Source organism: Solenopsis invicta, chromosome 13 (assembly GCF_016802725.1).
Source record: "Solenopsis invicta isolate M01_SB chromosome 13, UNIL_Sinv_3.0, whole genome shotgun sequence".
In the NCBI taxonomy this organism is placed as follows: Eukaryota; Metazoa; Arthropoda; class Insecta; order Hymenoptera; family Formicidae; genus Solenopsis; species Solenopsis invicta.
The window spans coordinates 13,001,953-13,029,602 of NC_052676.1; the positions used below are offsets into that span (position 1 = coordinate 13,001,953).

A 27,650-nucleotide genomic window follows, 5' to 3' on the forward strand; every position below is an offset into this window, starting at 1 on the left:
GAGAAGTTGTTGCTTCAATCATCGATTTGTTTGATTGGAATTTTTCAGAATTTGTTTTACATTGTTTATCTGATTCAATATCATGGACTGTACATATGTGTCGAAGTAGTGAATAAGTAGTAGTATATGATTTCGTGCAATTCAAAAAATTACATTTAATTTCTGAACGTAATTGTTCAATATGATTAAGTTTAACATGGCATTTAAGATGTTTGAAGTGAGAGAAGATCTTATTGCAAAACATACAATTAAACATTTTTTATATAAGTTTATTATTAATCACGTATGTATTTTGAATATAATATATAATCTTCGTAGCAAAGTTTAAAAAACATTTGTTTTTAATATATATTCAATAGAATTACTGATATATATTCAATATATACTACATGCTTTACGAATTACGCGTTTATCGTATAACATGTACATATAATATAAACGCATATTTGACACATATATAAAATATATAAACAAAACTATAAAATATAAAGTAAACTTATATTATCTAAATGTACTTATATATAATAGACAAAAAACAAAATAATCAAGTCCGATATAAAGAATTTTTTTAATGAAAAAATGGTAACTCACATTAACTTTTCCTGCGTATCTTACTTTAGACAGTATTTGTAAGCTTTTTTAATACATGTTCTATATTTGAAAATGACATATCCCACGGTGTAAAGAATTGGTATAATCCTTTTTGTATAAGCGTCCACAGATGCTTACTAGCATCTGGGTAATTTATGTTTAATACGTGGAACGTTTTAAAACAAACATCTAAAGCTTCTAACGTAGATTCCGTCGAATATAAAACTTCATCAATCGTGACGTATGATTTGTTTAAGTCTGTAATTGATCCCACAACTATTACATAAGGTTGTACAGATGTTTGCATTTCTTTTGCTTTAACGCTTGCTTCCTGACGAATTTTTGTAATATCAGCAGAAGTCTATAATAATAAAATCAAATTTTAATTAAAATACCATGTGTAAATTTTTAAATAAAAATTTTATATATTAGTTAAATTTTATATATTATACTAACCGTTACACATTTTATCATACTATCTCTTGACAAAGCAATGGATGCTCTATTATAGTATTTATTTGTCCCAGTGTGACTTTTTTGTTTGACCTTTTGCTTTGGAGGTATCAAATATGAAAAAAGTTGTATTGTAATCACTAACTTAGAATCTGTAACAAACCAAGAATTGTTCAGTTATAAAAATATATATATTGTATTTATTATATATCGTGTATCAGTGCAGTGTTGCGCTTTGTACACTAGCTGTGAAAAATAAGCCTATAAATATATTATATAATTTTGTAAATGTACCATTAAGATAAAAAAATCGGTATATCGTCATGTATTTTTTATATATGTTGTCACGTATTTTATTTTATGCCAGAGAGCAACTGCGAAACACGCGATCAAACAAGATAGCGGAGACTATACACGAAGCGCGCGCGAGAGCGACGAAAGTACCGATGACAGCGGGCACACCAAATCACGAAATTGGGCGCCAGACGCGTCGCCGGGTACACTCTCTAACACCAAACGCGGATTTACAACACGCGATAGCTCGTCATACCAAAGCGCGAAATCGTCGCTCGCATACGGCTAGCTAGCTCCTCTAACCGGTAGAGAGGCGGAGTAGCGGAGACAGGGACGAAGCGGCTCCCTTACGGGAGAAGACGGGTAGGCGAGAAATTAAGCGAAACTAAGCCGATGTAACAGGTAGAGATCACATGTATTATAGTGCATAATAGAGACGGCATACAGCAAAATAAGGAAAAATTATAAGCCAACATAAAGAAGAAAAAAAACAAAAGAGATAAGGCGTTAGCCAAAAAGAATAATGAGCAGGACGCGGGAATTATCTTAACTCGTACAACAATTACGCTAAACGCGCCGACCACTGCGACCGGTCCCGCGCAAAACACGACAGCCAGTCACGCGCCCTCTGAGCCTGGCCGTTCGTCCGCTCTAGCCTATCCATCCTTCGAGCCTCGCGCGAGCCCTCCGCGCGTGGCGCTCACTCGTCGCCGCGTCGTCTTGTCCTCCTCTCCGTCGGCGGTTCCTCGTGTACCGGCCCTGAACAATCGTCCGCTCCCTTTCTGGCCGCCGTCAACATCCCTCGTCGCTGTTGCTCCTTCGGCGACGTTTGTCGAGGCGCCCGGGTTTACATAAAAATTAAGCCGCGAATAAATAAAAGAAATTAATAACGCTACGCAGTCCCGCCGGAGATTTCGCTCTCTCGCTCAGTGCCCGGCCCGGTCATATCCGTTTCTCCGCTTTTTGATTTGACGGAGAGCAAAGTGGCGAGGCAAGTAAAACTGCCACGTCACAATAAGTAGGAAACGTATACAGGGTGATTCAAAACGACCCATGTGTCCCTGTAAAGACGTGTTCTTGGATAAATTCTGAGACAATTTTTTCTGTACGAAAATTTTGTCCGGCGTTTACTTTTTGAATAATAAGAGAATAAAGTTAGCAAATCACGAGCCGTGTACATATGGTAGACAAAGGCGGCGCAACTCATTGTCTGACACAGGTAAGCGCCCGCGTCGGACGGTGAGTTGCGCCGCCTTTGTCTACCATATGTACACGGCTCGTGATTTGCTAACTTTATTCTCTTATTATTCAAAAAGTAAACGCCGGACAAAATTTTCGTACAGAAAAAATTGTCTCAGAATTTATCCAAGAACACGTCTTTACAGGGACACATGGGTCGTTCTGAATCACCCTGTATATATTAACACATAGCGCGCGCGCGCACGCGCGTCGTTACTCGGCTCCGCGATACGAAAATCTCAAATCGTGACAGAGTGATAAAGTGAACGACCCACCTAATGTCCGGTAGGGGCACTCTAAAGGAATCTGAACGCTCTTTAGGTGCCTGGGTGCACTCGGGTGGGGAATCTGAACGCAGCCCTGGCTGGCGGTGTGACTGCAAATCGGCGCCTCAACGTCATCACTGCCGATACTGATAGGCATAGATAAGTACAACGTAGTCCAAGACGCTCTAGCATTCAAAAAATTTCACATTGCTACTTATGCTTTAAAGGACAGTTGCTCAAGTTACGATTGGTGTACTAAATTACAATTTGATTTTTTCTCGCCGATTAAAGGTAATTAAGTAAATTTGTATTTTTCATATACATAATTCAGGGGAGTTCTGATGATGTTAACAGAATATTTTAACATCAATGGATATTATAGATAATATGTAAAAATACAGAGAACAGTAAAATTTCATTGAATAGAAATTTTATAGGTTTTCTTGTTAATAATCTTTGATGACTGCAAGTAAATTTTTACAAAACTTAAATAGTAATTGATCCTTGTGCTCACATTATTAACTTTACATCTACAAATAGTTCGAATACTTCTTGTTTAAGGATTATTTTTGAAATTTATTATTATAAGTACATAACATATAAAACGTTTTAGAGGTAAATAGCATTCAGTTAATTTTAATATTTAATAAATTAGAGAATTAATAATTAATATAATTTTTGAATGTATATTATAATTAGCCATGTATATCATTATTACCCATACAAAATAATTAAAAGACACGTGTTTTTTAAAATATACGCATATATTATTTATTATTTAGAAATATACTGTACTCTATTACTTTTACATAATATTTTTGACATTGTAACTTTTAATATATATACAATGAAATCCATATCAATAAAATTACATTTTTTTTCCAAAATACAACCACTTAAATCTCAAATTTAACAGTAAACAAATAACCGTGCGGAGAATTTCTTATCTGTGATAATTAGTCATAATAAAATTAATATAATGCTAAAGCATTTGTGTTTATATTATAAATATGTATAAGAATATAATAATTAAGTCAAATATTCAATAAAATGGCTAGTGATAGTCTGCGCGGGTTTGGAGCGCAATAAACCATTAATGTCCAAATAGTTATTTATTCATTAAAAAATCAATTAAAACAACGTGTATGGAGCTAATAATTAAGTATATGTATAAATATTTAGTATATATACAAAATTAAATTGCAAAAACATGCAGTGTAAAGAGCTATCGTATAAAATATTATAGAATATTACAAATGAATCTTATATGTATAACGTATTTGATAAAAAAATTTTTATATAAAAACACATAAATAGCAACATATATAAAAATGTAGATAAATATATATAAATATACACACACACACACACACACGCGCGCGCGTGCGCGCACATATATAATAAACAGATTATAGACAGTTTACAATTTTTACTTCAGCGAAATAGAGCAGTGACAATAACAATTACATTTGCTCGGATACATGCAAGTGAAGATACAAATTAAAAGAAAAGCAAGTGCTTTATTTTATGAATTATAAGTCACACAAAATACCTTTGTATAAAGACACTGACGTCCAGGCAGAAATAACGATTCTTGTTTTTCATACATGAACATCAAAGAGGCCCTAGCTAGAATACTTTATTATTAAAAAAATTATTTGTATTTATTAATAAAAGTTTTAAAAGAATACAAATTTACAAAAGTCCGCTGATTTCATTTTGCTGACTCATACATTAAGAATTTTAAATAGTCGTAACGTGGCAAAATTTCATAAATTATAAGATGAACTATAACGTGCATATAACGTATTTTTACATATAAAAATATGTTTTAATAAAGAATAAAAGTCATTTTGATATTACTGTTTTCTGTTTGGACCTATTCTCATTGTCTTAAAAAGAATCGTTAATTTGGATAAACATTGTGTCTGTAACAGCTTATGAGTAACTGTATCATTTTATTTGTAGACAATTATATGTATTATGGATACAGCAAGAAATATTTAAGAGCCTGTTTAAAGTTGGATTATTTATGGTATAATTATTGATAATGCAAATTATTTTATGCAATAAATTTCATAAGATACACGAACATATTTGAATTAACCGATTATGATATATTTTAAAAGTAAAAATCAATGATTACAGAAAGTAAAGTTGCAAATATGACTGACAATATGAGTGACAAAAAGATCACATATTATTCGCTGAGTGGCAACACGGAGGAGGATAAGGTCAGTTAGTAGAATGTATAGGCGGATTCTAACACAGGGATCTCAGGGGTGTGCGGGGAAGGGCGGGAATATTTCGGGTCGCGCGGGGGGACCTAACCGGCGATAAGGTCCCGCGGGTGGACCAAACCGGGTGGAGGAGGGGGAGGGGGGGTCTTAAAACGGGGTCACACGTGTAAACGTAACCGGTAGTTCTGCGTAATCAATGTTTATATAAACAGTGATAACGATTCGAGGACCATGTTCTTGGCCGATGTTTAAATAAATTTGACACCTTTGAAATGTGCCGCGTGCGGGGAAGGGGGGAATATTTCGGGTCTCACGGGGGGCCTAACCGGAGACGATTTTACGCGACCGTGGCGGGGCGAGGGGGGATTAAATCGGGGACACGTGTACGAACCTAACCGGTAGTTCTTCGTAATCAATGTTTAAGTAAACAGAGATAACGATTCGAGGACCATGTTCTTGACCGACACCTTTGAAATGTGTCGCGTGGAGGCAACTGACCATTTAATGTAAACATGGACCATGTACTTGTCACTCTGTTTACATAAACATAATAAATCACACCGCGAGGAGGTGTGTATGACTGTACTTTGAAATCGGAAATGTCTGTCATCACGAAGGGGATAAGCGATACGATGGCGAAGGGGTGTGCGCGGCTATTTCCGCGGGGCCCGCCGCCGCCGCCGTCGCCGCCGCCGCAGCCGCCGCCGCCACCGCAGCCGCCGCCGCCGCCGCCGCCGCCGCCGCCGCCGCCGCCGCCGCCGCCGCCGCCGCCGCCGCCGCCGCCGCCGCCGCCGCCGCCGCCGCCGCCGCCGCCGCCGCCGCCGCCGTCGCCACCCAACGCTCGCTATCCTCTAATAATTTTTTGGTCAAGGTGGATGCAAGAGAGAGAGAAAAGCGCTGAACAGCTCTTTCAGCTGTGCTAATAACGCGTTGAAATATTATTTAGATTTGTATACGTGAGCTCTCTTTCATGCGCGGTTGTCGCCCAGTGGCATGTCTAATCGTGCAAGGTATCTTTCTTAGTACAGAGAAGCGCCGATAATCCGGCTTCTAATGACACGTGTAAATAATATTTAGATTTGTTTACATGAGCTCTTTTTCGTGTGCGGTTGCCACCCAGTGGCATGTCTAATCGTGCAAGGTATCTTTCTTAGTAAAGATAAGCGCCGATAATCCGGCTGCTGCACGTTGAAACAATATTTAGATGATGCAAGAGGGAAGCGTTAATATTTCGATCGATTAAACTCATGTTTCGGTTATAAGTTTGGCGAATGTATTATACGGTCAGTCTCGATGTGAACACCGAATCAGTCGTAATAGTTACTCTCTAAAAAATGGTTGATCATATTGAAGTTCACATTAAACGCAGTCAAAAATGGAGTTTGACGACGCATTGCTTGATATAGACATAAATCTATTTATAGATTATGATCTAGAAGAAATCGTGTACGTTCTCGATAATGTGTTTATGCCGGAAAAAGAAGAAGAAACTGATGTTCCACGACGACGAGTATCGTCGATAAAATTCCTTCGCGATCGAGAATTAGGAATACGCGGGACTTGTGAACGTGCCGTGAGTCAAGGTGTCATTATTAACTCAGAACGTGTTTGTAGATTGTCAGACTACAGGAAAAGAAAATTGTATTTGCTCATACTGGACCATCTGTGCGCGTTTGATAATTGTGAAGAAAAGCAATTAAACAAATACCAGTGGGCAAAAAATTTACCAGAATATCTCTATATACGATATCATTCTGCAGATTACGATTCCCGCTGGTCATGGACAGTGCATCAAATTTCTTGCAATAAACGTGTATACACCACCACCACAGAACTGCGATGATAAGCGCGAACCTGCAGTGATTAATTTATTTAATCGGTGAGTTGAAAAGAGAAATAGAGAGCAGGATGATCCTTGGTGGAGATACGCTGTACCTCCTGATTTTTGTGAATTAAAATATATAAACGGACACTGTAACGTTCTAAGCACACAGCGAATTTGCAAATCATGTAAACAAAATGCATGCAAGTGCTCCGAGAAAGCGTGTGATACGTACTAAAAAACTGAAAAAATGGAAAATAGTGAGCGAGTGGAACGCGAAATGCTCGAGCAATGCTCGCAGATTGCAAATTTAGCTGAATGTTTCGAGTGGTTGCAACGATGCGACGAGTACCTCGCGCAGCTCGAAGAACATTGTAGTGCCAAACGTCCTCGACTCGCCGTGGGAAAAAGACAATCACTTGTGTCAAGAATCGCGCGACTCAAAGGTGAAAAAGCGCAGTTAGAAAGACGTTTCATGCACGTTGGTGGCAATTATGCAAGCACTGGCGCTGATGATAAGCAATCGCTCGTATGGCGCGAGATCGAGACCGCGTTCAAGAATCGCATTGTGACTGGCGCTGTTATTAACATTGATTATATCGAGCCGCGACATTTTTTGGAGGACGCCAGTGATTTGGTGATTGAGCGAATGCAAGACGCTATCGCGAAACATGATAGTGTAAAGGTAAACACCGTATTTAATGGTGAATATGTTAATAATCATGATGAACGTAATATTAAAAATATCGCTACGAGGAACAATGAACCTTATCGATCGTCAAATTTGCGCGAGTGGTATCAGCAGAGTGTCATCGATGTCACGTTGGCGATGCTCGACGAGTTCCAAGAACGCGATAGTGGTTGGGCTCTTACGCGAATACTGAATTTAACGGTAAACATTAATAAACATAATCCCATGCACGCGGGATGTTGCATCGAATTGCCGCGGGGAATAAAGAATAAACGTGCCGTGATTAATGTGCAATCGAAAGACAATGCGTGTTTCGCGTGGTCGGTAGTGGCCGCTCTGTACCCTGTCGAAAGACATGCAGACCGGGAGTCGTCATATCCGCATTATTCGACTGTTTTGAAGTTTGACGATATACAATTTCCAATGAACATAAAAGACATTGGAAAATTTGAACGATTAAACGACGTGTAGGTAAATGTGTACGGTACCGAATTCGACAGAAAAGAAAAGAGACTACGCGTATTCCCGATAAGACTCACCAAGGATAAGAAGGAGAAGCATGCCAATCTACTGTACTTGGAAGATGAACGTGAGAACAGCCTCAGCCACTTTGCGTGGATTAAGAACCTGTCGCGACTGGTCAGTTTACAGCTGAACAATAATAAAAGAAGAAAGTACATCTGTGATCGGTAAGTGTAATAATAAAATCTGTTAAAAAAAAAAATATTTCTCACTTATAAAAATTATTTTAATTTTAAAAATCGTCTTCTATTTTTTTATAGTTGTCTGCATTACTTCAGCTCAGAAGAAAAGTTGCAGTCACACAAAGTGGATTGTCAGCAATTAAACGACTGCGCCGTTCTACTACCGAGCGAGGATAACAAGTGGCTTGAATTCGATAATTACAACAACAAGGAGCGTGTACCCTTTGTTGTTTATTCAGATTTGGAGTGCGTACTGCGGAAGATTGACCCAGGAACAGAGAACACTTCAAATTTCCCGTATCAGCATCACGAGGTATTTAGTATAGCATATTATGTTAAGTGCTCATACGACGACGCGTTGTCAGAGTATCACTTTCGTCGCGATAACGATTGCGTCGTGTGGTTCGCGAAAGAACTCGAAAACCTGGCGCATAGCGTGAAAGCCAGAATATCCGCCAATGTTCCTATGGAATCATTAACTAAAGAGCAGCAAGAGGCATACAGTAACGCGAGGAATTGTCATATCTGTGAAAAACCGTTCGCACCGAATAGTATAAGTGTGCGCGATCATTGCCATTTGACAGGGTCTTACCGTGGTCCTGCTCATTCAGATTGTAATTTAAATTACAAAAATTCATACGTTATTCCGATCGTATTTCATAATTTATCTGGTTACGATGCACATTTCATCATAAAAGAAATTGCCACCACGTTCGAAGGTAAAATCGATTTACTACCGATAAATAAAGAAAAATATATATCTTTTACCAAATATGTTGAAAATACTTGTGATAAAGACATAATTTTCAAAAATGCACGAAATTATATACGGCTACGGTTCATCGATTCGTACAAGTTTTTAAGTTCAAGTCTTGACAAATTGGCATCTTTTTTAAGTCTTGATAAATTAAAAATTTCTCATTCGGAATTTTACTCGTTATCAAACGAAGACTTTGAATTGCTGACACGTAAAGGTGTCTTTCCATACGAATACGTTGATAATGTTGACAAACTGTATGAAACGCAACTGCCACCGCGTGAATCATTTTATAGTTCTCTTACCAAGCAGACAGTATGACAGACAGATTATGCTCATGCTCAGAAAGTTTGGCAGCAGTTCTCAATCAAAACCCTGGGTGAATACAGCGACTTATATCTCAAGACCGATGTCTTATTATTGGCTGATATTTTTCAAAACTTCCGCGAAAGTAGCATTAATAGTTATGGTCTTGATCCCGCGCATTATTACACATTGCCAGGCTACACTTGGGATGCAATGTTGAAACTAACAAGCGTAAGATTTGAGTTGCTCACCAATATAGACATGATCTTATTTATAGAACGCGGTATACGCGGTGGTTTGAGTCAATGCTCCGGTAGATATGCTAAAGCCAATAATAAGTACATGCGTTCTTACGATCCATCGAAACCATCGTCTTATCTAATGTATTTTGACATAAACAATATGTATGGTTTTGCGATGTGTCAACCATTACCATACGGTGAGTTTCAATGGATCGAAAACGTTGACAATTTTGACGTGAACGCGATCGCTTCGGATTCGCCCACTGGGTATGTGCTAGAAGTCGATCTCACATATCCACAATGTCTGCACGATCGACACACTGACTTACCTTTCTGCCCTACACACGATAAACCGCCAGGATCACGGCAGAAAAAACTTCTCGCAACGTTGTACGATAAAAAGCGGTATGTGATACATTACCGTTATTTGCAACAATGCACGCGCAATGGGCTTAGCGTAACAAAAATACATCGCGTATTACAGTTTGCTCAATCTCCATGGCTTCGCGATTATATAGAATTGAACACAAAATTTAGAATGAGCAAAAAATGATTTCGAAAAGAATTTGTACAATTGATTGCACAAATTGAACAACGCCGTGTTTGGAAAAACTATGGAAAACGTACGTAATCACGTAGACGTAAAATTATTGACAAAATGGGAAGGACGTTACGGTGCAGAGGCAATAATAGCTAAACCAAATTTTCACAGCCGCAGCGTCTTTGCGGAAAATTTAGTTGCCGTCGAACTGCGTAAACTCGAGGTGAAGTTTAACAAGCCGATTTATGTGGGTATGTGTATACTTGACATATCAAAAATCTGCTTGTACGAATTTCATCACGAATATATGTTTCCGCTATATAAAGACAAGTGCAAATTGTTATATTCAGATACTGATAGTCTTGTTTATTTCCTCGAGTGCGATGATATTTATTCAACGATGAAACGTGATATAGCGAGATATGATACAAGCGATTATCTCGCAGACAACCCGTACGGTATGCCTCTCGCGAATAAAAAAGTCCTCGGTCTAATGAAAGATGAAAACAACGGTGCGATCATGACCGAATTTGTAGGGCTTAGAGCAAAGATGTACGCGATCAAAGTAGATGGTAAAAAGGATACCAAAAAAGCGAAAGGTGTGAAAAACAATGTAGTAGCGCGAACTATTACTTTTGAAGATTATATGCGATGTTTGAACGATGAAATAGAAATAACTCGTAGCCAATCGTGTATACGTTCGAAGCTGCATCAAGTGTTTATTGTTTCAGAATCCAAAGTGGCGCTCTCGCCATATGATGATAAAAGATACCTTGTTCCATCATCATTAACAAATACATTACCATGGGGACATTGGCAGATACAATTATAATCATAAGATGTTCTCACATTTTTACAAATATTATGCATTTTAATCTTTCATTGTATTACATTTTTTTTGTATTTCTTACACGTTTAATATGCTAGTAATATTTTATATAAGTACGTTATTCATACCTTATACTTTGTTTTATATTCTGTATGCTTCATTTTATACATCTTATGTATTGTTTCATATATGTTACACGCTTAATATATATTTGACGTTTTATGAATAAGATATTTTTGATATTTTTTTCAAATTTTAGATATACGTTTTTTAATAAAAATTTTTATATGACATTTTGTATTAATAAGGATAGAAGAAGAATAAAGACCTAAAAATTGTTTGTATTCATTTTATATATTTTGTAAACGCTTATATGATATAAAATATATACATATTTAATTGAAATAAATCAAATAACATCTTTTTTATTTATCCATGAGTTGTGCGAATCATCGAATCCCAGCCACTTGACGTAAACCTTGTTTCCTTTCTTCTTTATTATCTTCTCTACCAGGTATACATTTGGATGAGTCGTGCGATGCAACTCGTACTCATAGAAGGCACCCGCTATTTGTTTACCGCGATAATCTTCCAGGAGATAAGTTACGGGATTAGTGCGCTGTACTTTAACGATCTTAAACACCTCGGTGGTCCAATTGGGGGTGTACCCCTTAGAGAATGTCGTTTTGTGCTTGCTCACGCGCACCGAATCGTTTACTTTGAATTTCGCGGGTCCCATGATTTTTATGTGAGAGTATACAGTGCCCAGGAGTTTTTCAGCAACTTCCGAATTAACGTCGACTGGTCGCATGACGATAGTACGATGCCTGCGGTTGTTGTAATCCGACACCAGACGCGGCAGCTCGTTAACCCACTTGTGCGACCCGTTAAGTGTAAACATACGCCACATATCGTTCTTAAGTGTGCGATTCCATCTCTCTATTATCGATGCTTTTAAAACCGAATATGTAGAATAATGATTAATGTCATGCTTTTTCAAGACTTTTTGCACATCGGCGTTATAAAATTCCTTTCCCATATCCGTTTGTAAATTTTTCGGGCATCTTCCGCTCTCTCGAATTATCTTGGCGATTGCGTCAGCCGTCTCACGCCCGGCCTTGCTCTTGAGCGGTACTGCCCAGGCGTATTTACTCAACGCATCGATGACGGTAAGTATGTAATTATGACCTCTATTGTACTTTGAATAGGGACGCATCTCGACGATATCAGCTTGCCAAAGATCGTTGAATCCTTTGATTATAACACGTCTTCTAGGAAAATTGCGTCTAGCTGACGCGTGTAATTCTTCGACGATTCCTCGCCTCTCGGAGCTTATTGTTTTCTTCGATGAACTCATATTTCGGCGCGTAAACGAATTGCATTACGACTGACTCGTTTAGCGGTTACACGATGTAATTTATAATGTCGGCAAATTGCAAAGTTCCTCTACTTTTGATTAAAAAAACGTTTTTTCTCCATTTATCAGTATTTTCTGTCTTCCTTTAATAACTTTTCTTTGTCTTCCGGTTTCTGTCGATTAGATAATTTTTCATACTCATTTTTGACTTTATCTACGGCCATTCGATAACCATCCTTCACTCGTTCTTGTGTCTTTTCATAGCGATCCTGAGCCGATCGATAATTGTCTGACAACCGTTCTTGAAACGTCCGATTTTTATTTAAGAATCGTTCAAAGTCATTCGTTAAACGTTCGTAACCGTCTTTTCGACGTTCATTGCTGCTCATTTTTGTCGTCTATCGCACGTCCTTCTCAAACGAAATCAACCTCTCGTCTGACTCGTTTCGTGGGTATACGATTTAATTTATAATTATGCCAGCTTCACGAAGTTCTTCCACGATGGACAACATCTCGTTGCCGTGAGCGTCGTTGCCCGCTCGATGTGAAGCGTCTAGCAATCGTAGACGATCTACTAATTCGTTGGGATCGTCCCAGTGCACGTAATCAATCGCGTTGTCGTTTAGTATCATAGCGCGAGGTAATCCCTTTCCGGATTTATTCGTTCTCTTTGGTGTGGATTCGATTGACATCAATGGTGCGATCACGTATCTATACTTGTATCCTTTGTTGCGTCGTAGTCGACTCTCCGCGGTGTAATTACGTCTATGTACGTTTGTAGTCAACAATATGCTCTTGTACTTTTGCAAATCGTCCTCCTTATAGAGAAAATCATCGGGGAGTCTCTTAAAAATCAACTCGTAAAGACCAGGTGTGCCAGCGTATCGCACGCCATAGATAATTATGTTATCATTGATGTCCACGTCAAACTTTTTATTACCAAGCATCATTCCATCCTTGTCGAGACGAACACCATACACGGTGTCTATAATTTTCTCTTTTCCACCACCGCTGAAGAAATCTCCGATGTACTTTTGACCGAGCGGGCCTAAATGCTCAGACAACGTTTTTCAACCTTCCAACGTTTGCATCTGATGTTGAACAGACGTTCCAAACGAATCGTCTGTGGTTTCGAAAACGTTTTCGAGAGCATTGTTAGTTAATGTTGCAGGACCAATCATCGTACGCGGTGTTGACGTTATCGCTGGTGAATCCATTGCGTCGTACGCTTGTTCAAAACGTTGCTTTTTGCTCGATGTTGCTTTCGACAATTCGTAAGATGCACCATCGTCGTCATCGTCGTCGCTTGGTCTTTTCTTAATTATTCTTTCTTCCTTGATTTCTTCTTTCTTTTAATAGGCTGAGATTCCTCGGCAATCTGTTTCAGAGGTGCGACGATGGGCTTGAAACGTCTCTCCATTGCAATTTCCTCCTCGATCCTGCCGGTTTTTAAAGCGCGATGTTTCTTGCGGATCGCATCGCTCGTTTTTTCAATCTCCCTCGCGAGTTGCTCACGCTTGCGTATATCTTTGTTATTTTCCGCCATGTTAACGTTCAACGTTGACGTATCGATAATGACTAATCGTTTTGCGGTACCGCGAACTCGTTAAATCCTTTTCTGTATCGTCCGTTACTAAGCGCGCTGTCTTTGTCTATCACTAGAAATCCATACTTTTGTTGCCAACAAGCACGGCACAAAGCACAAAATTCGTCGTACGACATGTCGGTGTTTACGTGATCGCTGTAAACGTGTTTGAGGTTGGTACCATCCTGTTTAAACAGAATTAGGAGATTGGCGTTATCGCGTATCAGATGTTTAGGTATCCTCGCGTACGTTTGACAAAAATAAAAGCAGTCGACATTCGAGTGGCGGCCCATTGAAAAGTATTCTCTCACCGCATCCTGCTTATCGCACGCAACGTCGTCGAAGACGAAGATTGAATTTGGAAGCGCCTCGCTCGGTGGAATAACGTCGCTATTATTGGAGAACGTAAAGTAGCCGATTTCATCGATCGATTTCAACAGATTTTCGAGATATTGATATTTAGGCTGCTGCAGCGACTTGGAATAAATATAAACATTCTCGAAACGTACACCATGCGGACTCTCGAGCAGGCTTATCAGAACATTAGTTTTGCCGCACGAAGATGGTCCCGCAATTATTGCGCGGATGGTACTCGGCAGCATTTCACCGTGTTTCCGCAACTGCGCGTTGTCCCCCATCATTCGCAATTTCTCGTCGCAGTTTGTGACACGTATCGTCAGCGACTGCCGCACTAATTTCATGTTTCACACTAAATTCGCTTGACGCGTCGAGGGCCTATTTATAGATGTGTGAAATCTTGAGTAGCTCAGTATCAAAAATGTTTCTCGCGCTGTCACATCCCAGCGATATTCTGGACCTAAGCGCTGAGCAGTTCCAATATATACCTAAAGTCGCACTGTTACGCGTGTACGGTAATTACATCGACCACGTTTGGGAACGGCTTCCGAAACATATACAAGTGGACCCGGTAGTTCAAACTTATCGTCGCTGCGACGAGCATTATAATCAACCTTGGCAGCGTACGCACATTGATGGCCCTGCACCGAGGATAAAAGATTGCAGCGAATGTCAGCGTCGAACAAAACCGGAAGTTTGTTGAATCGAGCCATAAACGCGCTTCCTTTCGAGTTACATATCCCCGGTTACCAGTTTTGCGGTCCGGGCACTCGGCTGAAGAAACGAATAGCCAGAGGCGACACGGGCGTAAATCCATTGGACGCAGCGTGCCGCGAACACGATATTGCGTATTCTAAAAGTAACGAACTCGTCGATAGACACGCTGCTGACGATATACTCGCAGCGTCAGCACGGAAACGCATTACCGCGAGAGACTCGACTTTGGGCGAGAGAGCCGCCGCTGCAGACATCTGGGCAGCGATGAAGGCCAAGACTAAGATCGGCATGGGTATGAATGCAAAGACGAGAAAGAGGAAAACGACGACGACGAAAAAAAAAAACGAGTACTTCTGTCGGCAAAACAAGGCGGCATGTTACCGATTCTGCCAATGTTGGGCGTTCTAGGATCTTTGATCGGTGGAGCTGCAAATGTAGCGAAAGCGGTAAGCGCCCGCAAAGATGCGCGACGTCAACTTGAAGAACTGCAACGTCACAATCGCGCGATGGAACAAGGTCGCGGTCTATACTTGACACCTTATAAATACGGACGAGGAATTTATCTCGGGCCGTATAAACGCGGACAGGGCGTATCAACTAAAAGAAAAAAAAAAACGTCGAAAAGACGATAAAAATGCCTGCAGGCGTGACCACCGACGTGCAATTGAATCAGCTGGCGAGACGTATGCGCATACCGTATTTTAGAGGTGTGTACATACGTAATGCTTTACCGACGAGTGGCGTACGTCGAAACGAGAGCGGTATCGTTAATTTGGACGATACCACGGGTCCTGGCACGCACTGGGTGGCTTACGCAAAGAGGGGCAACCGCGTTGTGTATTTCGACAGCTTTGGCAATCTTCGACCGCCTCGAGAGTTGGTGCGATATTTCGGAAGCAATGTTACAATAGAGTACAATCAAATGTCCTATCAGACGTACAATCAAAATTTCTGCGGACAAATGTGCCTGAGATTTTTACAAACTGTTGACTTTTAAAAAGATCGATGAGGTGTCGAAGAGTCTCGGTATTCGTTGAACGCTTTTTCCATCATGTCGTTTACGCTAACGCTAAGCGGAAAAGAGCAGCGTTCTCGCTGCAAATTACTCTCCGGCGATAGATTTGACCGATGCCGAATACGAAGTCGGTTTAACGCTTTTTGAAACTTATAACACGATACCGAACGTGAACGCCTCAAACAATAAATTTTATTTCGGCAAAGACGATGTGGAGATTACGATACCCGAGGGATCGTACAAGTTGCCGGCCATTATCGAATTTTTGAAACGCGCAATCTCGCAGAAACGTCCACGACGCAACGCGCCAGATGCCGGTGACACGCTAGTTGTCCGCGGCGATATCGGCGTGATCAATGATGACAGCGAGGAAGCGATAGTGATTCGAGCTAATCATAACACGATAAAATGTGAAATTAAATGCGCTTACAAAATAAACTTTAACAAAGCCAATAGCATTGGATCGCTGCTGGGATTCTCGAAGCGTATACTGCATCTACGTAGATGGCACGAATCGGACATGTCAATTAATATTATGAACGTAAATATTATCCGCGTCGAATGTAGTATCACCGCAGGTGCATACAATAACGGTGCGCGTGTGCATACGATTCATGAATTTTCTCCGAGCGTGCCTTCAGGATATAAGCTCAGTGAAAGGCATGCAACAGTCATTTACTTGCCAGTGATCATACGAAGCGTTACGGATCTTACCATACGCATTGTCGATCAAAACGGACGATTGCTGGATTTTCGAGGGGAGGAAATTACCGTCAGGTTGCACGTTCGAAAACAATAACGCGACACATGAGATTCTTGTGTTGAGTGGAGCTGAGCGAGCAAAGAGAGATAACGCATTCTTTACAAGACCGGCGACATCATCGTCATCATCATCATCATCGATTGATAATCCGACTCGATCAACTGAGAAGCGAAAGAAGCTCAGTGTATCAAACGTTAAATTTTTACAATCACTGGGATTCGCGGTACGACAATCTTGATTAAAAAAAAAAGAAAAAATGACTGATATTCTAAATATCGGGGACGAGCCTATCTTTGACGATCGAATTGTCAAGATTGAGACCCATGCTTATTCGCCGTATGCAAACACAACGTACGGGCACAGCGACGAGATAAGAATACCCATACAGCAACAGGATTTGTATACATTGCCGTACGAGAGCTTTCTATATGTCGAAGGGAGGCTGACAAAAAAGAAGAAACCTGAGGAGGTCAACGGTGACGTGGTTTTGGGAAATAATTGTGTTGCATTTATGTTTGACGAGATAAGATATGAACTCGACGGTGTCGAGATTGATCGTAATAGAAACGTGGGTATAACTAGCTCACTCAAAAACTATGTAACGCTGTCATCCGACAAAAGCGTGATTTTGCGAAATGCCGGCTGGGAAGAACAGTTGACTACCGCTGATGGCTACTTCAACTTTTGCATTCCGCTTTACGTGCTGTTGGGATTCTGCGAGGATTACCGTCGAGTAGTGATCAACGCTCGTCACGAATTGATCTTGATACGAGCGCGCAACGATAACAATTGCCTAAAGGGCAATTCAGCGGTAGAGCCTGTGATAGAATTGTTTAAGATTCAGTGGCGAATGTCGCACGTAATACTGAATGAAATAAATAAACTTTCGATGCTGCGCACATTGGAGAGCGGACGATACCTCAGCATGGCTTTTCGCTCCTGGGATCTTTACGAGTATCCGCTTTTGCAACGTACGACCAAGCACTCGTGGGCTATCAAGACCACTACTCAACTCGAGAAGCCGCGATATGTCATCTTTGCTCTGCAAACCGGTCGAAAAAACGTCATGTCCGTGGACACGAGCCGATTCGACCATTGCAATTTAATCAACGTGAAACTGTACTTGAACTCTGATAGTTATCCTTATGAAGATATGAATTTAGATATTAGTAAAAATAGATGGGCTATTCTGTACGACATGTATGCACGTCTCTGCAAAACTTATCTCGGATACGAGTATCTCGAGCCGAATCTCACAGTGACAAATTTTATACGTCACGGTCCTTTCGTAATAATAGATTGTAGTCGGCAAGTTGAATCAATCAAGAGCGCAACCGTTGACGTGCGATTGGAATTTGAGACAAAGGATAACATACCAGAAAATACTAGTGCCTATTGCTTGATAATACACAATCGCGTGATTCAGTACAACCCGTTGACAAACATTGTGCGCAAAATCACTTAATTCCACGCATATATATATTATACGGTACATCGACGTAGACCACAGTCTTCGTTTCGACAGCGACATGTCCGTGCCGACGTTCGTGGATCTGCAAGGTTTCCCCCTTGGACGATTGAGAGGTTTCGTCGTAAAAGAATTTGCTGCTCTTAGAGGGGGAAACGTCCTCGCGCATTATATCTTTGACAGCCCCCAGCCATGGGATTGGCTGATGAAATCCGAAAGATCTTGCGCCTCTTGGCTCACTGCCATGCATCATGGGCTAAGATGGGGCACCGACGGGGTGGTTCCGTACCGGAAAGCGAGACAAGTGATTACAACTGCAGTACTGGGTACTGAAAATCCTGACGACAAGGAGATTGTATACGTCAAAGGACATGAGAAACGAGAATGGCTGGGAGAATTACTTCTGGACAATCGGCGAGAATACGCATACATCGAGAGCCTGGATGTGAATTACGAAGACGTGGATAATCTGAATAATCTAGATGATGCTAATACTTTTCAATGTGGGAAACACCGTACGAATAAACATTGTGCATTACAAAATGTATTCAAACTTTACAATTGGTGGACACAATTGCAAAAATAAACATATGTAATATACGATATACATTTTTTTTTCCCCCTCCATTACATCTACGTTTCATGTACGTAACGTTTCACGTTTCATGTTTCTCACGTTTAGTTTAACGTTTAGTTTAACGTTTTTCATGTTTAGATTAACGTTTTTTCATATTTCACGTTTCATGTACGTCATGTTTCATGTATGTCATGTTTTACGTTTCATGTACGTCATGTTTCATGTATGTCATATTTCACGTTTCATGTACGTCATGTTTCATGTACGTCATGTTTCACGTTTAATGTACGTCACGTTTCATGTACGTCATGTTTCATGTACGTCATGTTTCACGTTTAATGTACGTCACGTTTCATGTACGTCATGTTTCACGTTTCATGTACGTAACGTTTCACGTTTCATGTACGTAACGTTTCACGTTTCATGTTTCTCACGTTTAGTTTAACGTTTTTCACGTTTAGTTTAACGTTTTTCATGTTTTTTCACGTTTAGTTTAACGTTTTTTCATGTTTTTCTCACGTTTAGTTTAACGTTTTTTCATGTTTAGATTAACGTTTTTTTCATGTTTCACGTTTCATGTACGTCATGTTTCATGTATGTCATGTTTTACGTTTCATGTACGTCATGTTTCAAGTACGTCATGTTTCATGTACGTCATGTTTCAAGTTTCATGTACGTCATGTTTCATGTACGTCACGTTTCATGTATGTCATGTTTCACGTTTCATGTACGTCATGTTTCATGTACGTCATGTTTCACGTTTCATGAACAACGTTGCCAGACCGCGAAAACGTGTCGTGACACGTTCAAGCGATAACGATGATGATGAAATTGTTTGATAGAGGGGAAAAGTATCCCCCACTCCTTTACAATTGCAGAAGCTTTAATCCTCCTACAAACGTCGCAATTTATAATCAGTTTTGAATCAGTCGCTCGTTTGAACGGTTCTGAGACAACGCATCTCTCTCTCGGTATAAACAATGGCAAACTATTACGTTCCAATCCAGACTGAAGCGTGCGAGAGATCGTAAGTATCTTTATATTTAAATTACGTTTTATACATTTATTGTACGTTTTACTTATCTCTCCGTTTTTTTTCAGCACGTCTTTGGAATCGCGGTATACGCCGCGTATTTTGGGTAGAAGGTTTGCGCTAACATCAACTTCCTACAAATGGATTGATGTAGCGATCAACGTTGGATCTGTTTCCTGCTCCGTGGAGATATCGCTCGGCGATACACGCGGCAACCGGATCGTTCTACCTTATAAAACGTGGAGAGCTCTGTTAGATAAACGTGCGGATTTCGAGCGATTCGTCCAGTCAACCGAAGCACCATCGTTACCGATTCATGACCTTACCGTGCAACTCGTGAAACTGCGCGATGAAAATATTGTTAAATTATCGTTGCACGATGCTTGTATTTACCTAAAACCTGCAACTATGTTATTTATATTCAACCTTGAACATTGTGTCGAGCACATGTATTATACGCTGCATCAAAGCATTGCAACTGCGACTGAGAAATTTAAACATTTTGTAACATTTTTGCGTCAAAACTTTGCCATGAACAAACCAGACGCGACAGAATTATTGCGCAAATTTTACGATAAGAGTTCGCAAATTGAGTGTGAATTAATAGCTTACGCTATTGATACTATTGTGAACGAAGCATTACATGAACAATAAAAAAAGTATTTTAAAAAACTCTTTAAAATGTATTTGAAAATCTATCCTTATCCATTGTTTCCTATTTTCTTAGTAAATAATATGCGAGATAGTAGACATTAAGGAGGCGCGCGAAAGAAACAAGCGTGGCGAGGTGGGGGAGACTAAACGCGCAAGCATGCCCGTTACCGCGTACGGGAAAATCGAGCGAGCGAGGGACGGAGAGAGCGAATGCGTAAGCGCCAGCGGATGGCAGCAGAGGTGGATGGTGTTGGTGTCAGCGGCGGCGGCGGATCGCCCCAGTGGACCCCGCGTTAGACAGCGCGCATCCCCTCCGCGTACGCGGTCGCCATGCACGCGGCGGCGGCGGATCGCCCCAGCGGACCACGCGTTAGACAGCGCGCATCCCCTCCGCGTACGCGGCGGCGGCGGCGGCGGCGGCGGCGGATCGCCCCAGCGGACCACGCGTTAGACAGCGCGCATCCCCTCCGCGTACGCGGCGGCGGTGGCGGCGGCGGCGGCGGCGGCGGCGGCGGGCCCCGCGGAAATAGCCGCGCACACCCCAAAAAAAATTCGCCATCGTATCGCTTATCCCCCTCGTGATGACAGACATTTCCGATTTCAAAGTACAGTCATACACACCTCCTCGCGGTGTGATTTATTATGTTTATGTAAACAGAGTGACAAGTACATGGTCCATGTTTACATTAAATGGTCAGTTGCCTCCACGCGACACATTTCAAAGGTGTCGGTCAAGAACATGGTCCTCGAATCGTTATCTCTGTTTACTTAAACATTGATTACGAAGAACTACCGGTTAGGTTCGTACACGTGTCCCCGATTTAATCCCCCCTCGCCCCGCCTCGGTCGCGTAACGTCGTCTCCGGTTAGACCCCCCGTGAGACCCAAAATATTCCCCCCTTCCTCGCACGCGGCACATTTCAAAGGTGTCAAATTTATTTAAACATCGGCCTAGAACATGGTCCTCGAATCGTTATCACTGTTTATATAAACATTGATTACGCAAAACTACCGGTTAGGTTTACACGTGTGACCCCGTTTTTAGCCCCCCCACCCCTCCCCACCCAGTTTGGTCCACCCGTGGGACCTTATCGCCGGTTAGGTCCCACCGCGCGACCCGAAATATTCCCCCCCTTCCCCGCACCCCCCTGAGATCCCGGGGTTAGAATCCGCCTATACATTCTACTTCAGTTCTAATACAATTTTGTTTGTTCCTTTTTTAATAATAAAATTCAATTTTTTAACAACTTTTTATATATAATTTTTTGTTTCTTTATTGCTTTGATAATGGAGCAAAAAATAATGATTTTTTTGTAGAAACTTCTGGAGCCGGTCAAATACATTTCTCAATGTGAGTTAAATAATTTGTCCAAAAATTGTACCAATATTTTTAATTACTGGCTTCAAGTATCACCGGAGAACCTTCAACAAATTGACGAAATACTAAGTATTTTGTTCAAATCATGTCTCCTGTAAGTAACAAAGATTTATTCTAAAGGGTATAGCGGAATAAGAAGAGTGATCTTGGACCCTGCGCGTAATCAATCGTTATATAGGGCAAAATATCCATCTAGTTAAAAGAAAATTTTGTACCTAGTTTTATTTTAAAAGACCCCCCACAGAGATATCGCAAGAAATGTGATTTTTCATTAATATTTTTTTTCTCCGTTAAATAGAAATTAATCTTTACAACAAAATTTATAGTTATAAAGGGTATCTATGTACATAAACTCTAATTTTTTGTTGTTCTATGCTAAAAATTTTGTTTTTAAGAAAATCTAGAATGTTTAAAATTGCATTATCTTTTGATCTAATTAAATAGTGGCCATATTTAAAAAAATTCAGTAGATGTGTCCTATGACATATTATATTCAAGATTTTTTCAGATTTTTGAATTTGTTGGACCGTGTCAAAAAAAAAGTAAAAACCGATTTTTTAACATTATTTTTTGGTTTTAAGTACATCCGATTGACATATATTACGTAGTTTTCAAATACAATTACCTCCGATTAGACATCTGCAAACAATAGTATAAAATTATAGAATTCACGTAATTTAAATTATAAAATTTCAATTTTTTTTGTCAGAAAAATTAATTTAAATGATTTTAACAGTCTTTTATTTTTTTCAAATGTACACTTGTAACGCTGGTAGTTTCTCGGTACTGGTTACGGGATTGTGTTCAGGATCGGTTGCTCGGATGTGCTCGCCGGATGTCCGGGTTCGTGTTAAATGATAACGCCATGGTTTGATGGTAAAAGAAAATAGCTTAAATGTATTTTTCAACTCTTTGGTTTCGTACAAAATACTCATAAGGTTTCGATATCGGTAACGGATAATAATGAGATACACGAGTGGTATTATGGCACCGGAGCGCTTAATTGCACAATGCGTGAAACTAAAAGAACGAACGCAATTTATTCGCGGCTCACTTTATATCTAAACACACAGAAGAAACGGATTCAAATAACTAGAGAAAACGCACGGACGCTGGTTATGCGCTAGGCGCTCGGAGGTAGCAATCGGAGTTGCTCGGTTAGACAATCTTCGGTTTCGCAGAAAAAATATATAATTCGCGGTGTAGCGTAATATACAAGAACGGACTCGCGGTTACGGAAACGGACGGACTCGGATGAGTCGGGAAACGTACGGACGGAGTTGGCTTACGCGCTGGGCGTGCGATATTCGTGTTTAGATTTGTCGCACGGCGGCGAACTCTGAATGCCGTGATCGGGTCGCGATTGGTCCGTGCGGCTGACCGGTTACGGCGGTTTCGACGGCTCGCGGCGCAACGGACAGTTTTGCGCTGCGCGAGGGTCGTCGACGGTGTCGGCCTGGGCGGCCTCATCTCGCGGGGTGAACACCCCGTGAGGTACGATAAACGGACACAGGAACGGTGTCGGCGCGGACAGTCCCCGAGAATGCCCGAGGACACTCGGACCCGTCTGGTCGGATTGGCCGGACGACGAGAATGCCCGCCGTCCAGCTGAACGGAACGGATAGGCCGTGCGGTGAGAATGCCCGCCGCACGGCGTAACCGATGCGGATTGGACTTAGCTGGACGCACGAGAATGCCCGTCGTTCGGCTGAACGGTCCGGATTGGCCGGGTGACGAGAATGCCCGTCACACGGCTCAGCGGATTGGATTGCCCGCGCGACGAGAATGCCCGTCGCGCGGCTGAGCGGATCGGATTGGCCGAGAAAACCCGCCGCGGGATGGCTGGAACGAGAATGCCCGTTCCCGAGGTGGCGCTCGAAAATCCCCGAGCTAGGAGACGCCGAGTATGCCTAGCGCCGGGGATGATCCGGTGAGATCAGGTGTTCGGAAGGATCTCTCCTCTCGGCTGCCCACTGCCGGCTTATATACCGCTCCGCGCGGCTGGACGCACCAATCAGCTCGCGCGTTCGAGCCGGCCGGAGTGGGAACGCTTGCCGAACGCGGCGCGTGGCGCGCCGCTCGCGCGCGGTAGCACGTGGTGATCTTACGTAAGGCCGAGCACGTGCACGTGCTCGGCCGCAGTGCGTCTTGACGGACGGTCGGTCTAGTGTGGCGGCACGGTGGAAGGGCGTAATGTTACACACTTTCTTCAATTTTTAACTTTATCAAGCACATAATACATATGATAAACTTATCTACTTATGATGACGCTGAAGTTAGCGACCACTTCCCCAGCCAGAAATAACTCATCGAATCGATGTCGATTTGACATCGAAAATAGTGATCGAAAACTAATCGAAATACTCATCGATTTCAATTCGATTATGTCACATTTTTCGATAAATTATTGACTAAAAAATGATCGATTTTGACTCGATTTTGGCTCGATTTTAGCTCGATTTCGACTAGATTTCGAATACTGTTCTTTTACTGCCGCTATATTTAATTGGGTTACTAAAACCTCAATCTAAGTACATATGAATAACTGTTGCATACAAAAATAATAGTTTTTCGACTGTGATTAACTGATTGTGTAAAAAATTGCTATTTTCGTATGCAAAAGTTATTCGTATGAACTTAAAAATTGGTCCCCAAAAACAAAAAACAAATTATTGTCTTGTACCATACAATAAGAACAATTTATTTTACTATTTATGTATTTAATAATGTTAGTGAAATATATTGAAAATTATGTAATAATATAATAATATCACGTAATATCACATTTATTAAATTGAACATCAATTACAACAAATTTAAAAAAGAAAAGAAAAAAAGAATGTAGATATTATCAGTTTACGTTTTTATTTTTTTTATAAGAGCCATTGTCCTGTTTGCGCCACGGGGCATTGGCCAACCATGTTTTAATCGTTTCTTCTGCTTCTTGTAGCGCAGAATCTTCGAATTTCATTAACAATGAACCTGAAACACATGGAATTATAGTCTCAAAAGAATATAGTCTTAAATTAAAAAAAAGAATAAATGATTACACACATACACACACACACACACACACACACACACACACACACACACACACACACACACACGCACACGCACACGCACACGCACACGCACACGCACACATATATATATATAGCATAAAGCCTTAAGAAATATATCATGAGCAATTTTCACTTTATATAACCTCCCAGATTTTCAATTTAGACAACGATTTTTTCTTATTTGGTCCTTTGAAACTCATTGTAACTGCCATTGAAAAGTTTCATTGCAATTTTTACTGTGGATTTTGATACATCTTTAGATGTGATAAACGCACTCAAATAATCGTACTAAAAAAATCAAAAATAGAAACGTAAGAAAATATCTCGTGTTTCAACTGACTATAAATTTTTTTAATTTTTACCTAACTCATAAAGAGCACTTATGATAAGGTTTAAAAACTTAACACATTGGTTTTTGTTGGAATAAGAGCTTTAAAAACTCCCGGGTACAATACGTGCTCTGTTGTGTATGCGCGCGCATCATTGATGCGAGTACTCGTCATCGATCGACAATCAATGGATCTCGAACGGCGATGAATTGGTGCGAGATCTCAGATCTATCAATCGTCACTTCGTTTCTCTCTACCTGTGCTCCGTACATTACATTCTCACGTGCAATTAAGTATCCACTCGAATCTTTTATATATCCAAGAGATCTATTATTGTATTATTGTCAAACAATAAAGTTACATTATCACCGCATAACCAAGTTTTTCAAATAGGATTAAAATAAAAATAATCTAAAAATAATGGAAAAGTAATATTTTTTAAAGGAAGATATAAAATACGACTAATGATGTATTTTCAAAATATTTTTATGACCTCACAATTATTGAAAATAATTGAATTATAATTAAATTTTTAACAGTTTGAAATGAAAAAAAAAGAGAAAGGGACAAAATTAGCTTATAGTTAATTAATATATAATATAATCTTAAAGATATTAAAAATAAGTATTATTGTATAACATTTTATTTTTGAAACAATTTTTTAAAGAGTTTAAATATAAATACTATTAAATTAATTATTTAACATACTAACATATTAATAAAATAATAATTTAAGTTTTTTCTTTAGAAAAATAATACAATATGTACAACTAGTAGAAGAGAAGGGGGTATTATGGCTATTGTGTACATTACGACTACCTCTATTATCTCCATTATTAAGTGACAAATTGTGACAATTGCTTATGGAATTATTTGTTTAGTAATTCATTTTTTAATGGCGCTATTATGCCAATACTCAATTGTTATAAGGCATTTTTACTTTTGAGCACTGCTAAACTTTTTCTAGGTACATTTTAGCACTTAATTATACAAATTTTTCTCATTGTTTTTAAACTTGAGCGTATTATCACGCGAGTGTATGTACACTCGAGTGTTTTTTTTGTTATTTAACTTTTTATTCGGCTATATACATTTCGAGTTATACAAAATTAAACAGTAACATGGAATTTTGTTAATATGGTTTTTTAAGTAAAATTTTCATATTGAAATAATTTATATCTTTCATAAATCAATTGTTGCTTGGAGAGAAGACGGTGTTTAGAAATATTAGAAATATCATTTTGTTTGTTGTTTAATGTTAAACAGGGATAAAATGATATTTTTAATATCCCTAAAGTTTCTGAATGCAGGAAAATTTAAAATCAAGAAAATTAAAAATATATAATTTTATAACAAAATACTGTGTTTTTTAAACTAATCCAATTTTTTAAAATTATGTTTGGGCTATCCATATTACCAACACTTTTTTTCTTCCACCGATTATGCAGTGGAATATATTTTTATAAATCACGTTCTAAGTAATAAATATTTTATTATTTTGAGTGTAGAATTTATTAAACAATACTTTAACGAATATAATTATTCAAGTTTCAATATCAAATATTGATTACAAACAAAGTTTTTCAATAAAATGAGTGTCATGTTATCCCTTTCTTCTTTACATATAGTATTAAAAAATGATTAAGGTCGGTATTCATAGTCGATTCTTATATTTAAGATTGTTTTAAGTATTATCTTAAGATGTCAATAATCAATCAGAGAGCCGTATTAGCATTTTAAGACATTACTTAAGACGATCTTGAAACAAAAATCAACTATGAATACCAGCTATAAGTAAAAATGAATCTATAAGTATATATCAACATGAATATAAAAGTTTACTTACCAAAGCTGCATAATTGTTGTCATTTTCTAAAAATGTTTCCAATAAATGTAAATCATCTTCTGTTTTAACTGGCAAATTTGAAAGATTTATTGGTTTTCTCTTTTTATTCGGAAGAGATCTGTTGCGCCTTCCTAGATTCAAAATTATTGTACATATCTTTTTATTAATTTCTTCTAGTTGAACACATATTCCCTCACACAGCTTTTCCAGTTTTTCTGTCCTATCTTCTTCAATATTAAAAAAAACCGTTAAATATAATACTTTTTCTTGAAATTTAATTTATTATTAAATAATAATTTATTATTCAGGCTCTTATTAATCAATTAAACAGTAGGAGCTCAAGAGCCTAGCTGATTCCCATTGTTAACAATTGTACATATTATCTTACTCGCAATTACAAACTAATGATTGATTAAATAATCTTTAACGGATCATAGGAATGGAACAATGAGAAAAAGAATTCTAAAGTATACGGATATGTTATGGATTCGATAAAGAGCACGTTTGCGGAGAAATGGTCTTATGTCGACA

General features: G+C 39.5%; 1 protein-coding gene across 2 annotated transcripts in view; it reads left to right on the top strand.

Moving 5' to 3' along the window:
- Positions 1-2,787: 2,787 nt before the first annotated feature.
- Positions 2,788-27,650, top strand: part of LOC105194134 (geranylgeranyl pyrophosphate synthase) — a 97,131-nt gene continuing 72,268 nt past the window's right edge. The window contains exons 1-4 of one of the 2 annotated variants that reach the window (XM_039456802.1): positions 2,788-3,134; positions 4,812-4,878; positions 4,992-5,077; positions 21,819-21,973. In XM_039456802.1, the coding sequence (XP_039312736.1) occupies positions 5,009-5,077; positions 21,819-21,973 (224 nt within the window). In that variant the 5' untranslated portion in view covers positions 2,788-3,134; positions 4,812-4,878; positions 4,992-5,008. The remainder of the gene's footprint in view (positions 3,135-4,811; positions 4,879-4,991; positions 5,078-21,818; positions 21,974-27,650) is intronic. The other variant, XM_039456801.1, reaches the window with a different exon arrangement.